The sequence below is a fragment of the Leptosomus discolor genome, chromosome 3 (genome assembly GCF_034619465.1).
Source record: "Leptosomus discolor isolate bLepDis1 chromosome 3, bLepDis1.hap2, whole genome shotgun sequence".
Taxonomy (NCBI): Eukaryota; Metazoa; Chordata; class Aves; order Leptosomiformes; family Leptosomidae; genus Leptosomus; species Leptosomus discolor.
The window spans coordinates 18,226,112-18,240,715 of NC_141393.1; the positions used below are offsets into that span (position 1 = coordinate 18,226,112).

Genomic DNA, 14,604 nt, shown 5'->3' on the forward strand with positions numbered 1-14,604 from the left:
TACAGCTTGCGATACAACTGCTTTGTCATGGACATGTTGTATGACGCACAACAAAAAGTCAGTTAAAATACGTGGGTTTAGTGACTTGAGTAAGTATTAACCTTCTATTTTCAAAACAAGATTTTTCCGAGTGTTTGTCCCAAGGCCCGTTGGAGTGGAATGGAGTCAGTTCAACACTAACAGACCTGGACTGGAGGAGAAGCTGCTCATTGGGAGTATTGTGCAGCTTCCTGGTCTGTGATGTTCCTTAAGTAAACAGCGCACTTCTCTTTCCTGGGATCATGAGATAACATGATAAGCAAAAGCAGAAATAAGCACTATGCCAAGTTCTGTCAAATTAGGGCCAAATTTAGTCTAGTAACTTGGTCTAAATTCCTCAGTGATGCTCCTGATTTTGTAGCTCTGAATATGTGGCGGTGTCAATCAAATACCAGAAAGCATTAGAAATTGTAATGGGCTGTGGCCAAAACTTGAGCTGGCTGTACTGAAGGGAGAATGGGTATGTTTGACAGGTTTCCTCAAAGAGCGAATCTAGTCAAATTCAGGTTGGGCATAGTAAGTAAAATTACAGGCAAAGGTAGTTAAAGGGAGACTGACCCAAGTGTGTCATACATTGTCATCGCCTGGAGTACTGCATTCAGGTCTGGGGCCCCCAGCATAGGAAAGACATGGACCTGCTTGAGCGGATCCAGAGAAGGGGCATGAAGATGACTGGGGGCTGGAGCACCTGCCCTGTGAGGACAGGCTGAGAGAGTTGGAGTTGTTCAGCCTGGAGAAGAAAAGGCTCCGGGGAGACCTTAATGCAACTTTGAACTTAAAGGGGGCTGACAGGAAAGGTGGGGAGGGACTCTTTATCAGGGAGTGTGGTGATAGGATATGGGGTAAAGGTTTCAAACTAAAAGAGAAGAGATTTAGATTAGATATTAGAAAGAAGCTCTCTACTGAGAGGGTGGTGAGGCACTGGAACAGGCTGCGCAGAGAAGCTGTGGCTGCCCCCTCCCTGGCAGTGTTCAAGGCCAGGTTAGATGTGGCTTTGAGCAACTTGGTCTAGTGGAAGGTGTCCCTGGCCATGGCAGGGGGTTTGGAACTAGATGATCTTTAAGGTCTCTTCCAACCCAACCCATTCTATGATCTTTCAGTCTCTAGGAAGACACCCACTCTTGGGACAAATAGGTGTCCATGAGAGCAATTCGAATGGGCTTGACATAGTTATTACTAAGGTTGGTTATAGAAGAAGGCTGGAATAATTTACCCCAATGGACTCTTCATGCGTTAATTTGTAAAAAAGTAAGTCTCTGAAAACTCCCAGGGAAAAGGAGAGGAGCTGCAGGAGAGTCCTTGGGGTGAACTACTAACAGGGAGGTACAAATCTTTTCATAGCATTTTTGGTAGAGCTTTATAAATGTTTACCCCAAACACTATTTTTGTATTTTCTTCCTGGATTACACTTTGAAACGGACAGCTGTGCAAATGACCCATGCTCATATAAACTGAACCTGTCTCTATGGATGCTTCGTATCAGTTCTTAAGGCATGAAATAATTTTGTGGAACGATGCTGATAAGCGCTGTTGATTTAAAATTAGAATTTTCTTTCCTTTTCTGTAAGGCCCTATGAGCCCTGTAATTCACACTTTGCTATTTAAACTTTTTGATGTAAACTTAGTATTTCTTGTTCCTTCCCACAGAGCCTAATTTACTCAGTGGTACTGCTCACAGTGTGAACAAAAGAGGTGTGAAGAGGAGAGATCTTGACATTGAGGAGCTGAGAGAGATCTTGTCTCCGCTTTTACCTTTTGTCCGCATTGAGCACATCTTACCCATGAATAGTGAAGTACTGAGTGATGCAGTAAGTCAGTAGTCTCCTACGAATAGTGAAGTACTGAGTGATTCAGTAAGTTAGTAGTACAACTTACTGTACAAATGATGTACAAATACTATCTCTGGGTTCTTTGTTCTTCAGATTCTACAATGTTCAGGGTTGGTTTTATTTATTTTTTTTTTTTTAAAGGACTAGCTCCTAAAGTGGCACCGCTCAGAGTACTATGTGTATAACTTTTTCTGGTTAAATTTTCTGTTCTTTGAGTCTATCAGAAGGCTAAAGAACGATCAGGGGTGTAAGGATTCAGTGTAAGAAATGCATTTCTTGCAAGTTTTTCCCATATTTATTTTCTAAAACGCATAAAACTCTTTCTTGATTCTTAAAGATGAAGAGAGGCCTGATTAGTACTCCTCCTTCAGACATGCTACCAACATCAGAAGGTGGAAAGTCAAATGCCTGGCTGCGGCAAAAAAATGCTGGAATATATGTGCGGCCAAGACTGTTCTCACCATATGTGGAGGAGGCGAAGGTAATCATCATTAACAACACTTGGCTATTGTTAAATTGAGTCATCAGGGGGTTCTGTAAACAGGGAAAGATTTTGGTATGTTTTGTCTCTCTTTGCATGTACTGGCCTAAAATACTAACATTTTCAATTTAACAAGACTTACAAGATTGATCATCAGGCTCAAGTCTCTAGAACTGGTCAGAAAAATTTCAACAAAATTTTTTTTTGTCGAAATTGAAATGTTTGCGAGACAGATCTTGATGAAATTCCACCGGAAACAAAGCAGCGTTCTGAGGGAAACCTCCCTGGTTTCCAGCCAGTTTGCCGGCCCAGCTCCTCGGCAGCCCTCCTGGCAGGCGGATGGCAAGGTGAGAGCCTGAGAGTCCCAGTTTGCAGCTAGTCAGCAACCTTGGTGCTAGGTCTTTCAGGCTCCCCAGCTCCCACCAGAGCTGGGTAGAGAACTACTATTCCACTCGGCAGAGGACTCTGATAGTTCACCTTCTTGTTTGAATCAAAACATATCAAAAATTCTTTTGATCCTCCGCAAAATGGAATAAATATCTTGTGTCCAATTTGACTGAAGTCCTTTGTGTCCCACTCAGGCAGTAGCTTCCCTGTTTTACTATCTTGCATGAGGACTGTCAAACTGAAGATCTTGTAGCATCTCTGATGGTGTTGTTTGGTGCCAGAGTGAAGATGGCTCTGTGTGGGGCAGAAACAAGTCATATTCTGTTTGACAGAGTGGGACCCTTGTAGGTCGCTAACTAGTGCTACCGCTTAAGGCAGCTCTGACTTAAGTCAAGAGCTTGTGAGTCCTAGCAGTGCTGCTGACTGCAGAACAAGAGGATTAAATGAAGTTCTGCATGTCCACATTGCCTACAAACTCTCACCACTACTCTGGTGAATTCATAGCGTTCGCCCTCTGCCTAAGAAAGAAAATATTTTCTAAGGGTGTGACATCCTTCTTGTTGACATCCTCTTTGAGGGGTGGGGAGTCATAAAACCACTTTGCATTTTGGGCACAAAGGTTAGAGAGCACCAGGTGGCACTAAAGCAGCAAAGGCAAACTAGCCAGTGAAAATTTTATTTTTGTATCTTGGATTGTTAAAACTAACAAAAATGTGTTAAAGGACATGTGATAAAAGCTTTGTCTTTTTTAATTTTCAGGTATACGGTATGGGAGTGCTTTAGTAGTAATCTTAAAGTAAAAAATGCATTCCGAGTTCCCCCCGCACTGCCCCCCCCCCCCCCGAATCCTACTTGTTTCTATAAGTTCCATATGCTGTTAATATTTTTAAAAGCATTATTATCTGCTTAACCTTAGAGGGAGGCCTCTCCTACTTATTACCTGGTAACTATGTTCTCTATTCATAGTTTAATTATTGTGAAATGTAAAAATTGCAGATAAATGACTTCTGACTTTTTTTTTTTTACTCCCTTGTTAGCCTCCCATTCTTTGAAATAAATCCATTTATCATTAAATGAGAATCTTAAAAGGGTATGGATAAATCTCTTTTCTAGTCTTTAAGACATCTGAGGGAAACAGGTTTCATCTTCAGACTAGTGCCTTCTACTCAATGGCACAGAGAGTTGAGACCTATAGGCAGTAGCTGTCTGAGTCCAGAGAGTCTGGCCTCAAGAAGGTTATTTCTAATCTGATAGGTACAAAATAAACAAAGCAACCTTCCCAAACTTTTATTTACCTGCCTGCTCTTAGCTCTGAAACTCGACCCTGATCATGACTGGCAAACGGAATAGAAAATGCTGTGGAAAAGCCAAAAACTGTTTGGGACCTCGAAAAGTTACAGTTTAGACATTGCTAGGCTTGTGGCCTCGGGACTGTGTTTGCAGCATTCCCCGGGGTATGTGTGTGCAGTGCCTCCCTGAGGGCTCTAATGGCTGTCGTTGCAGTCAGTACTGGATGAGATGATGGTGGAACAAACCGATCTTGTTCGTTTGCGGATGGTCCGAATGTCCAACGTGCCCGACACCCTTTACATGGTGAACAACGCAGTGCCGCAGTGCTGTCACATGATTACTCACCAGCAAGTTAGCACTAACCAGTCCAGTCCTCCTTCAGTTATAGCCAATGAGATCCCAGGTAAGGCTGGTAGATCGGTCGCAGTGCCGATTGCTCTCATGTGAGTGGGTGGGGACTTGGGGCTTGGGAGAGTGAACAGGAGTTACTGAATATTGTGATTTCCTCAGAGAGTAGTGCTGCACAATTTGGGCTGCTTCCCACCCAGCAGTAGTGCCTTTTGCTTTGGTCTACTCTGAAGACATTAACTATTTTTGGATGGCATAGTAAGTAGTTAGAAAATAAGCTACTGGAGGGCATAGTATTTTAATTTTAACCTGCTTCAGCTGAGCAATTTGAAAAACCTTGGACTAGTTAAACTTACTGTAGAATACCTGCTGGTGCCTGGCTCTCGGTTCTCAGTTTTCTACAACCAGTCGTCCAAGGCGGGTAAGATCCAGAAGGCTGGAAAATGGCAAAGTACTGTTTTCTTTTAAAAACAAAAAGCAGGGGAGCAGAACTTTTAGGGCAGTCAGCTTAACTCAGTTTGCCAGAAAAATACTGGAAGTAGGCACTCAAAACACTTCAGTTTACCAAAACTTTAGCTTTGAAGTCAAACCAGCTTCATTGCTTGTGTGGCAGAGTTGAATTTTTATAGGTGGAAGGTAGGTACAGCCTCTCTTAACTTCAGGATACTTGGTGTGACATTCCCCAGAGGGCAGCCAGGGAAATACCGTCCTAAAACTACTGTAATATATTTTGTCATTTATACATTCAATCTTTTGGTGTCAAACTGGAAGAATGTATCTGGTGGGATTCCCAAAGCATCCAGCTCTTCCCACCTTTCCCCTGTCTCATTAATACTCAGTGTGCATAGAGAGTACACTGGCAAAACTTGCAGCTGATGACAAGTTGGGAGTGGATGTTTTGGAGGGCAGGATTAGATAGCTAAATGATGAAGATTAAATCTGAATTCAGTGAAGAAAGTGGGAAACGTTGTGTTTAGGTGTAGCCAGCTGTGTGCATACAGGGTGGCTGAGGGAAGCTCTGCGGAGAAAGCCTGAAAATCAACATTGTACAATACCGTGAAGAGCAACCATCATGCTAAAATAGAAGAACAAATGTGGCACAAGACGGGAAGTAATTTGGTCCCAGATGGAGCATTATATTTAGACCTTTTAATGGCCATGCTGAGTCAGGTCAAGGATTTTCTGTCTAGTCTACTATCCTTATTCCAACAGTCACCAGAAGTGAGTGCATCAGGCAAGTATAGCTGAAAAAGCACATAAAATAATTTCCTTTAAACTTCTGTGTTCTTTTCAACCATTTGCATCTCAGATGTCCTATGGTGGATGATGTTTCTGTGTGGTTAGTAATTTAAAATGCATTTTAATCCATGATCTTATGCAGTCTTTTGTTAAACTTGCATAAACTTTTGGCATCCATTTTTAGATCAAAGTATCACATTTCAGTAGATAGGGATCCGTTTGGGAGTCTGTAGAAAAGCAATAAAGATGATGTGCCACCAAGAAAACAGTCATCTTCCTCCCTTCGCCACTCTCCACTCCCCATTTTATAAGCTCTTTGTATATCAATTATGTGTCTCTTCAGTCAGCTACGTTGAAAGCAAGTAGATAAACTATTCTTAGAGATGCTAGAGCCAGGACAAAAATAATAGGTTTAAATTGCTGCAAGAGAATTTAAGTGGAGGTGTTAGGAAGATTTGAAACACTTGTTTAGTTAAACACGTGCAGTAAGTTTTCTAGGAAGGTTTGTAGAATGGTTTTGACATATTTGTTAGAGATGTGATAAAGCCTGAAAGAAGCTTCTGAAAACTTATGTAATTTGATAAAGTACTGATTGTTTGTTTAGAAACGCTGTTTAGAGCTGTGGCATCCCAGCAGTACGTTACTGTACTCGGGCCTTTTTTCCCCCTCTACAGAAAAGCATAAATACACTGTTCAAAAGCGTGTATTGAATGTAAAGTATTTCATTGTAAGATGTGACTTTAGGAACACTTTGCTCGATCGTAGTTTTTGAAGAAGTTGAGAAAAGAAACAGGTTCTCAAAGGTCTCCGCAAGGTTTTGCAAATGTTTTGCGAAAGTTCTCCTGTTCTGAAAAAATCTGGCTCTGCTGGCAAACATGAGACATCTTGACCAATCTGAAACTCCACTATAGGTTGATTCTGTACAATTTAATATATAGGAATTATTGCCAGCCCTTTGATTTGAGCATGGATACAACTCTGAGCCTGGGCAGTGGTTGGAGCACAGGTACTGTGTCCTGGTAACTGCCTGCTTTGCTTAGTTCTGTAATTAAGCAAAAGGAGTGATTGTTTTGCCAATGCCGTGTGCTAGGAAGGGTAGATGGAGCCCAGTTAGTTTGAGGAGATTCAGGTATGTACCAAACCTGTAACTTGCACAGGAATCCATCCCAAAGCACAGATGGAGCACAGGAACTGCCGGAGGGCGAGCTGGGCAATGTCCTCTCCGTACCCCTTAGGCCGGGCTCTTGAAGAGGCGGTTCTTTATGGCTTATGTATTCTCCACTTGTCACTTGTCTTCCTTGTACCCACTGCCCAGGGGCTACGTTTGCATAAATGCTTTTGGCAGCATATCATCTTCGTGCTGCTCTTGCCAACAGTACTGTGAAATGAGTTCAACCTCTGCTAAAGCCTGCTCTACTTTGAGGATAGGTTCTGCAGGTAATTGAGTTTCCTTAGGTATTTTCCAGTTTTGGTTTGAATTATAAATCCTGCAGCTGACTTGAAAGAAATGTATTTTTTATATATGTAATCTCTCTTCCATGTGTTTCACATGAATAATAGTAAAAAAACAGAAACAAACCTGGGTTTGAAAAGATAGCACTTTTTAATGAAAACTTAGATCATTTTTATGCCTGGTAGTTTGGAGAACTGCTTCAAACTTCTCTAAAATCCTTTTTTTCAGTGTTAGGAAAACACTAGTTGTAGCTAAACATCTGGCTGCTAAACCAGGATTTTTCAGAACGATTGAAGTGTGTGGAGGCTAGTGTGAAGGACTGATTTCCAAGCCTTGTAGACTGGATAGAATTGATTTGTGGGGAGTGTGTGGATATTTTTGCACTGCTTACACTTACCCTTCATGTACCAATGTAAATTTTGTGAAATTAGGACCAGTTGTAGTTGCATGGTGTTGGGTTTTCTCCTCTGTAATGCAAATGTCTTTTCACACTGTTCTTGCTGTCTGATCCATTTAATTTTTATGAGCTTTCATTATGGACATCTGATCATGGTAATATATAATGCTTGTAAAGCTGGTGAAGGATCAGATGCCAGGACTTGTGTATTCAGAGATCTGGATTTGTCTTCTCTTATCATATGCACATTTTCCTGAGGCCAGAAAGACCACGGAAAAATACCATTCTTTGTCAAGCAGCAGCAAGAAGTGGCATGAGAAAGTTTCACAACAGGATAAATACCCCAAGTTATACAGCATTTCCTTTTGGAAAGGGTTTTTTTTAAAAAAAAAAATAAAAATTAATATGGCTACATAAAACAACATAATTTTTACAGGATTATGTTGGCTTACAGTTTGTGTAAATTTTTTTAGAATGCTCTTCCTGTAGTGACATACTTGTATTATGGTCTTGTGACTATAGAATTCCACTGGAAGTATGAAGTGTATGCCAAAAAACCCAGTGAATTCTTGGCCTGTAGAATTCATGAGGGAACATTCAGTTGTTATTTAAGATATCCTGCCCCCACCTCAAATCATGAAATTCCTGCATCATAAGGGGTTTATAAAGAAGGCTGTATTTGTGGCTCATTCGAGCAGAAGCTCGAAAAATGGTATATGTCTTTACTGTTTGTGTGATATGTGTGTGTTATCCCCTGTGGCTTAATGATGCTCCAAGGAACATGTGTAATTCTGTCTGTTCTTGGCAGAATGTTGCTCAAAGAAAAAAAAAAAAGCCAAGTCAGCCTGAGGTTAGGTTTTTCCCTTCAGAATTCAATCGAACCATTGCAATCAAACTTACTGTCTCACAGCTCAAGCAGTAATCTCTGTTATCCCCATTCTGTTCTCTATTATCCCTCCAGTTCCCAATCTCCTCATTGTGAAAGAGATGATCAAGCGGCTGCAGGAGCTGCGTCACACCGAGCAGGTGCAAAGAGCGTACGCACTCAATTGTGGGGAAGGTGCCACAGTCAGTTATGAGATTCAGATTCGGGTCCTGCGGGAATTCGGACTTTCTGATGCTGCTGCCGAACTTCTGCAGGTATGAAAAATTGCTGTACAAGACCACAAATGCTTTGGTTCTGGTCTGCTTGTGAATTGACTTCAATGTGTAATCTGCAATAAGGAACCTACTCTGTTTGTGCACATGCAGGTGCAAAAATGCTTTGAAATGCCTGAGTAACCTCGGAACTCTCCAGGTGCAAGTTACGGTGATGCTGTTGCATTTGATGTATGTGATTTTATGAATGTATAATTGCAATGTATAAATATTTTTCTCAGGAGTTGTTGCCATTCAGGGTGCTCCTACTGCCACAGGTTTTAAGGATAAAAAAAAAAATCTGCTGAAGAGGCAGTTGATGAGAATAGTCAAACAATAACTGGAAATCTAGATTATAATTTGTTATATTGAATCAGAGAGGAGATAAAGTCCTAATACAGTAGATCTACATAGTTCATTTCAGTGCTTCTGTTTGTACGCTGCTGCTAAAGCAAATGCATTTGTTGTTTAACTTATTCACACAGTGAATCTGATGCTTCTTGTCTTTTTTTTAAAAAAAAAAAAATCTTATTCCATGGTAGCTGTAATCACCCGGAGTCTTCATGAGGTTTTAAGTGGCACAACTAGCCAGTTAAGTACTAGCAGATTTCTAATTCCAGTGTGTATTAGTTTGGGAGAATTTTCTAGATGACTTCCTACTTCGTTTTGTTATGTGCTGGGTGTTTTCCTTTGCAGAATCCCCACAAATTCTTTCCTGATGAGCGATTTGGGGACGAAAGCCCACTCCTGACAATGAGACAGTCTGGACGATGTCGCGTTAACAGCACTCCCACTGCAGAAACCATGTTTACAGAACTGGACTCTTTTGTGGCCTTCCATCCACCATTACCCCCGCCTCCACCTCCATACCACCCACCAGCAACTCCTATTCATAACCAGTTCAAAGTGGGCTGGAAACAAAGGGTGCCAAGTCAACATCCCTCCCGTTCCTTTTCTTACCCGTGTAATCACTCACTGTTCCACTCCCGAACCGCTCCCAAAGCTGCACCGCCCGTCTACTTGCCCAGTGTGAAAGCAGCACCTCCCGATTGCACTAACACGACAGCTCTGGGGAGGCAAACGGTGGCTGCGGCAGCAGCAGTGATGGCAGCTGAGAAGCAAGTAGTAAGTATTATGGTTTCTCCTCCCTATCTCTGGCCACTTAAAGCAGCTTATAGAGAGTAGCTGGAGAGAATTCTTATGATGAAGTAACTTGGCTTCGTTGAATAAAAGAGCATCTTCATTGGTTAAAAGAATTTTTACCAAACTGTCTGTCAGCAAGCAGAAGGGTTGCATCTACAGTGACGAAATAGTGGCTTCCCTGGACTGGAACTCTGTGCTGTAACAAAGCAGTTGTTAAGTTCTGCACAGAGTACCTTGCTTAGTTTGATAATTGCAAGTGGCTTAAAGCAGGCTTACCTTTGGAGCAGTTAGCGGTACACTGTCATTTACTGCATGTTCAAGACAAGATGCGTTCAAGAAGGGGCTATTACTGTGGCACAACAGCTTCATGAAGGAAAGCAGTTGTCTTAAGCTAGCAGGAAGGTGAAGGTTGGAGGATACACATGTTCTTTAAACAGTGTAGGAAACTCACAGGCAGGGGCTGGTCTAGGCAAAGGTAGATCAGGAAAATGCCATTTTGAATTACAGAAACCATCCTAAATCCAGGTTTTGTTTAGCTTTTGCTTTGTTTTCATGGACCAATTTCTTTTATTTTCCAGTGTACTCAGCCCTTGCTAAATGAACTGATGCCAGATATCGCAATGGGTGTGTCAGCAATGTCTCTGAAAGACAAAAGATTACCAGAGCTCACGGTCGACACAGAATTAAGCCAGACGGTTACAGAGGTAGGGCCCGGTCCACCCCAGCATATTTCATGTATTCAGAACAGACACATGCCCACTTCTCGAAAGAAACATGCAATAGAGCAAAAAATAGATGCTCGAGAAAATCAGCAGGAATATCCTGACTTCTATGACTTCTCTAATGCTGCATGCAGACCCTCTACTCCAGCACCCAACAGGCACAGTCCTTCACCTTCACAAGGCATATATTTTGGCCCAGATTTGTACAGCCACAATAAGGCATCACCAAGTGGCTTAAAGTCAGCCTATCTACCTTCCCAGATATCTCCTAAAAAGCAAGAAGATTCTAGGAGGGAATACCTGCTCTCCCAAGATGGGCATCAACACAGACAAAAGAATGAGCCAATACACCTCGATGTCTTAGAACAACCTCCCCAGCGACTGGACTTGGCGTTGGCTACCCAGGAAAATGCTGGTAATGGCCCGGTTCACGTCAGGGGAAGAACAAAAATGGAAACCGATTTAACCTATGGGCTAACCTCCAACAGACCTTCACTCTCTGCATACCCCTTGGAAATGCAAGAAGAGAGACCCAGTAGGAGAGTGGCAGATGATGAGCTGTTGGAACATGGAGCACAGAGGAATGCAGATTTGGAAAGGGAAGATGCAGTAAGCAGAGGAAGGAGGTCTCCAAACAAACCAGACTTCCTGTATAAAAAATCTGCCCTATGAAAGCAACCTCCACTACTTCTCTGTGCCTAAGAGTTGTAAACATCCCATTCTTTGCAACTTTTGGCCTGACTTCTGTCAGACAAATTCTTTCATGCCAGCAGATAAGTTCAGCTACGCTCACTCCTTTTGTACATACGTTGCTTTATTAGAGACAGCATGTTATCGGTTTGTTTTTAATGCTGCTTCTGGTTTTATTTTGTGGAAATTTTTTTGGAGCAAATTTAATTAAGCCTTTCAAAAAAAGAAAAAGCTGGTACCTTTTTTCTACAACCTGGTAGCCTTTTGCACCTCTACATCTATTTTAGTGTATTAGTTTTGTACTAATATGTTAAGCTTTATTGTCACATTTAAAGGACTGTATTTTCATACTTTTTGCATTTTCCCTTTCACCTGCCAATTCCCCATGTGCATTGGGTTGCACATTATGAAATGTATTTTCTTAAGAGATAGTAACAATGCGTTTATTTTTTAATTATAGGAATTCCAAAGAACAGCACATCAAAATACTACATTTTTAGTTGGATTTTTTTTGTGTAGATCTGAAATCTTCCTGATTTTTACGACTGCAGCAAGAACCCAGTCTAATGCTTTGTTTGAAAAGTTCTGGCAGCTGGTCTTACCCTTATATAGCAAGCCCACTTCAAGAATTATATTTGGGGTTTTAAGAGTCCAGGGGGATATTTAGCAGTCCAAATTCCAGTGAAATTCACTGGGATTTGACAGTCTGATTCTGTTTGCTTTCTGGTTCAGCTGTGACTGTGGAGAACTTCATGGTCACCCAGAAGCACTTGCTAGACAGACTAAATTGTTCATTTGCCCATACAGAAACAGATCTAGAAATACTGTAAAATCATAGTAATAATGTGTTCTTCAAGCTATCCATACGTGGGGGTAAGGGAAGGCCGGAGTTGAGGGTTCATGCTGAGTCCTGCAGTGTCAGGAAGACAAAGCATAGTATCTTTGCTGTTGCCTGAATGGTAACTAACCCTCTGCCTGAGAGGGTTCTCCCTCCCACAGAGGTGCTGAGGTGACTGCTCATTGCCTTGCGTTCTCCTGCCTATGACTAAAAAAGGGCTTCACTCTTAGCGACGTCATTCAGTGTTCCTTGCCTGATCCCAAGTGTTGCTGACTTCATAATTGCAGCTGTTCTGGGAACAAAAGCAAAGAGAAGAGTGACCGCTGTAGCGTCAGGAAGCATGGGAAGCTTTAGCACTCTTAAATTACACTTCCATTTCCCAACTTTGCTTTGTTTAAAGCCCAGAAATGAGATTAATCTGTTAACGTGATATGAAGGGGAATGATTGTGACCTGGGCTGGTGCCTTGCCACTGGGTTAGGGTTGAGCAATGCACCAGGTGTAATGGTTATAATTACTAAGTGCAGCCTTAATACTTCCTGGGCAGTTTTTACCACAGATTCATCACATTCAGGATAGGGATCGATGCCACTGCAGGTGGTGATTACTGGTAAAGGCCTGTTTGGGTTTCTTTTAAATGCAGTTTCTATAATGAAGAATTTCCCTGTAGTAAAAAACTTTAATCCCAAGTGTGATCTAAGGACTACTTTAAGGTTAGGTTGAGTTGTTTCCTGCAGTTCAAAATGCTTAATACTAAACAGAAATCTTGCAGCAACTTTAGTTTTCATTGTAGTCGATGGCAGATTCTTACTTAACCTGTTTCATTGAAGTACGTGAGGCCTGGTAGCAGCAACACAGAGTTACTGAAGTATATTGCATACTGTGTTTCCAGGTAGCTTCTAGATAAATGAAGATATGGGTGTTTGAACTGATAAATCCTTGTGTCTCCTGCATGCACATCGATATGCCTTCTGCTTCTATGAAAGCTCCTTTTGAGATGCAGCCATGGAAAGCATGGTGTAGGACTGGTGGAGAAACTTGGCTAATCTGTGCAGGTGATGTGTCTTGTGGGTGAGGGGAGATGGTTTTGGTTGGGTTTTTTTCTTCTGTCAGCTTTTTTAATCTGTGTTTTTGACCACAGTCAAGACACTTGGTGGTCCTGGCCTTGTCACCAGTATGTAGCATTTCCATGGGACTACAGTGTAGGACACTGTTAAATGCAAGAAGGTGTCAGTGGGGGGATGGTGCTGCTGCAGCTTAGGGACTGGGTTTCATTGCGTTTCTTCTGGGGATTTGAGCATGGTGCTGTCTGACTGCGTAGCTCTGACCAACACTTGGGTCTCATGCTCACCAGCCCTTCAAGCATTAACTTTCATCACACACGCAAACCCTGAAACTCCCTGCACTCATGTCACATGTATGTTGGTAGCTTGATTACTAAGAAGTCTGGCTGTCCTCAGAAGACTTACTATTATGAATAATTTATTTTTACTTAAAATTGATAGATGTGCTTTGAGAAAACTATTTTAGTTACTGTAGTTTGATGTGGCACTGTGTGCCTGGACAGAGGTGGGGCTGAAATCTACAGATGTAACTTTTAAGCTTGAAATTTGTGGGGACGTGGCTGATGAAGACTGAGAAGTTTTGAGGTTGTGGCTTGAGGGAAACCATGAAATGCTTTGGCTTTGGATAAGCTGGTGAGAAATGCCTCGGGGGGGGGGGGGCATGTCTGTATTTCAGAATACAAAATTGCTTCTGAAGTCTCAGAAGCTGAGCAGTATTAAAAGAGAATAAAGTGTTTAAAAATAGGTGCAAAATAAAAGTCCTTCTGAGGCCACAGAGACAATCAGGCCCTGTAGACAATCTGCGTTTTCGCTTGTGTATTTTGAGTTGGGAAGATGATGGCAGCTATCGGCAGCTGATTCGAAGTGGAAAAGGAGGATTTGTTGGATTACTGGAACCGTGTTTTTGTACTCCAGCGTAGTATTTCCTGCTTAGTTGGATATGCAGAGGGAGGGAAGGGAGACCATCTTTATTCTTCGTGGAAGCATTGTGCAGAAGCTAGTGTTCATACTAAATCTCACTCGCAGAACACATGTACCTGTGCTACCTGCTACTTCTTGTTGTTCTCTGTCTACTGAAACTTTGGTGCAGAAGCTCCTTGTTTACATGAAGCACTTTCTGATTAGGCTGGAAATTGACATCTTTTCTTCCTGTAAATTTGATGGAGATAACAGATTACTGACTATTTTGCTTGAGGATAGCGGTATGAACATTGTTTTCTTGAATGAGGAAGACTCATGTTCCTTCTTCTATTGAAGAGAGATCTCAGACTTTCATTTAGTGAGCAACATGCAAAAACTTCTTAATCCTCTTTCCCTGACCCCCTCTTTTCCTTAATATATGAATGAATACCTTAATTCCTGAAACAGATTCTTCCTTTGAAATGTTTTGTTGTTCCACGGAGTTACTGTAGTTGTGTATTAACTGCTGTGGTGATTGGCGGTTTCTTGTTGTATTTTTCCTGCTCTTGAGGAGTTTTAATTTCTGAAAGTTAAGGCTGTGGCTGCCCGTACTTATAAGCCTTGGGTTTTGGTCCTGGAATGTCCCAA

The 14,604-nt window shown here is 41.8% G+C and overlaps 1 protein-coding gene across 2 annotated transcripts in view; it reads left to right on the forward strand.

The window, feature by feature from the left end:
• The window catches only part of BTBD7 (BTB domain containing 7), a 33,702-nt gene extending 22,262 nt beyond the window's left edge, over nt 1-11,440 (forward strand). Inside the window, exons 5-11 of one of the 2 annotated variants that reach the window (XM_086462843.1) lie at nt 1,687-1,847; nt 2,206-2,349; nt 2,583-2,696; nt 4,240-4,429; nt 8,425-8,603; nt 9,297-9,725; nt 10,322-11,440. In XM_086462843.1, coding sequence (XP_086318969.1) covers nt 1,687-1,847; nt 2,206-2,349; nt 2,583-2,696; nt 4,240-4,429; nt 8,425-8,603; nt 9,297-9,725; nt 10,322-11,137 — 2,033 coding nt within the window. In that variant the 3' untranslated portion in view covers nt 11,138-11,440. The remainder of the gene's footprint in view (nt 1-1,686; nt 1,848-2,205; nt 2,350-2,582; nt 2,697-4,239; nt 4,430-8,424; nt 8,604-9,296; nt 9,726-10,321) is intronic. The other variant, XM_086462844.1, reaches the window with a different exon arrangement.
• Nucleotides 11,441-14,604: the final 3,164 nt, after the last annotated feature.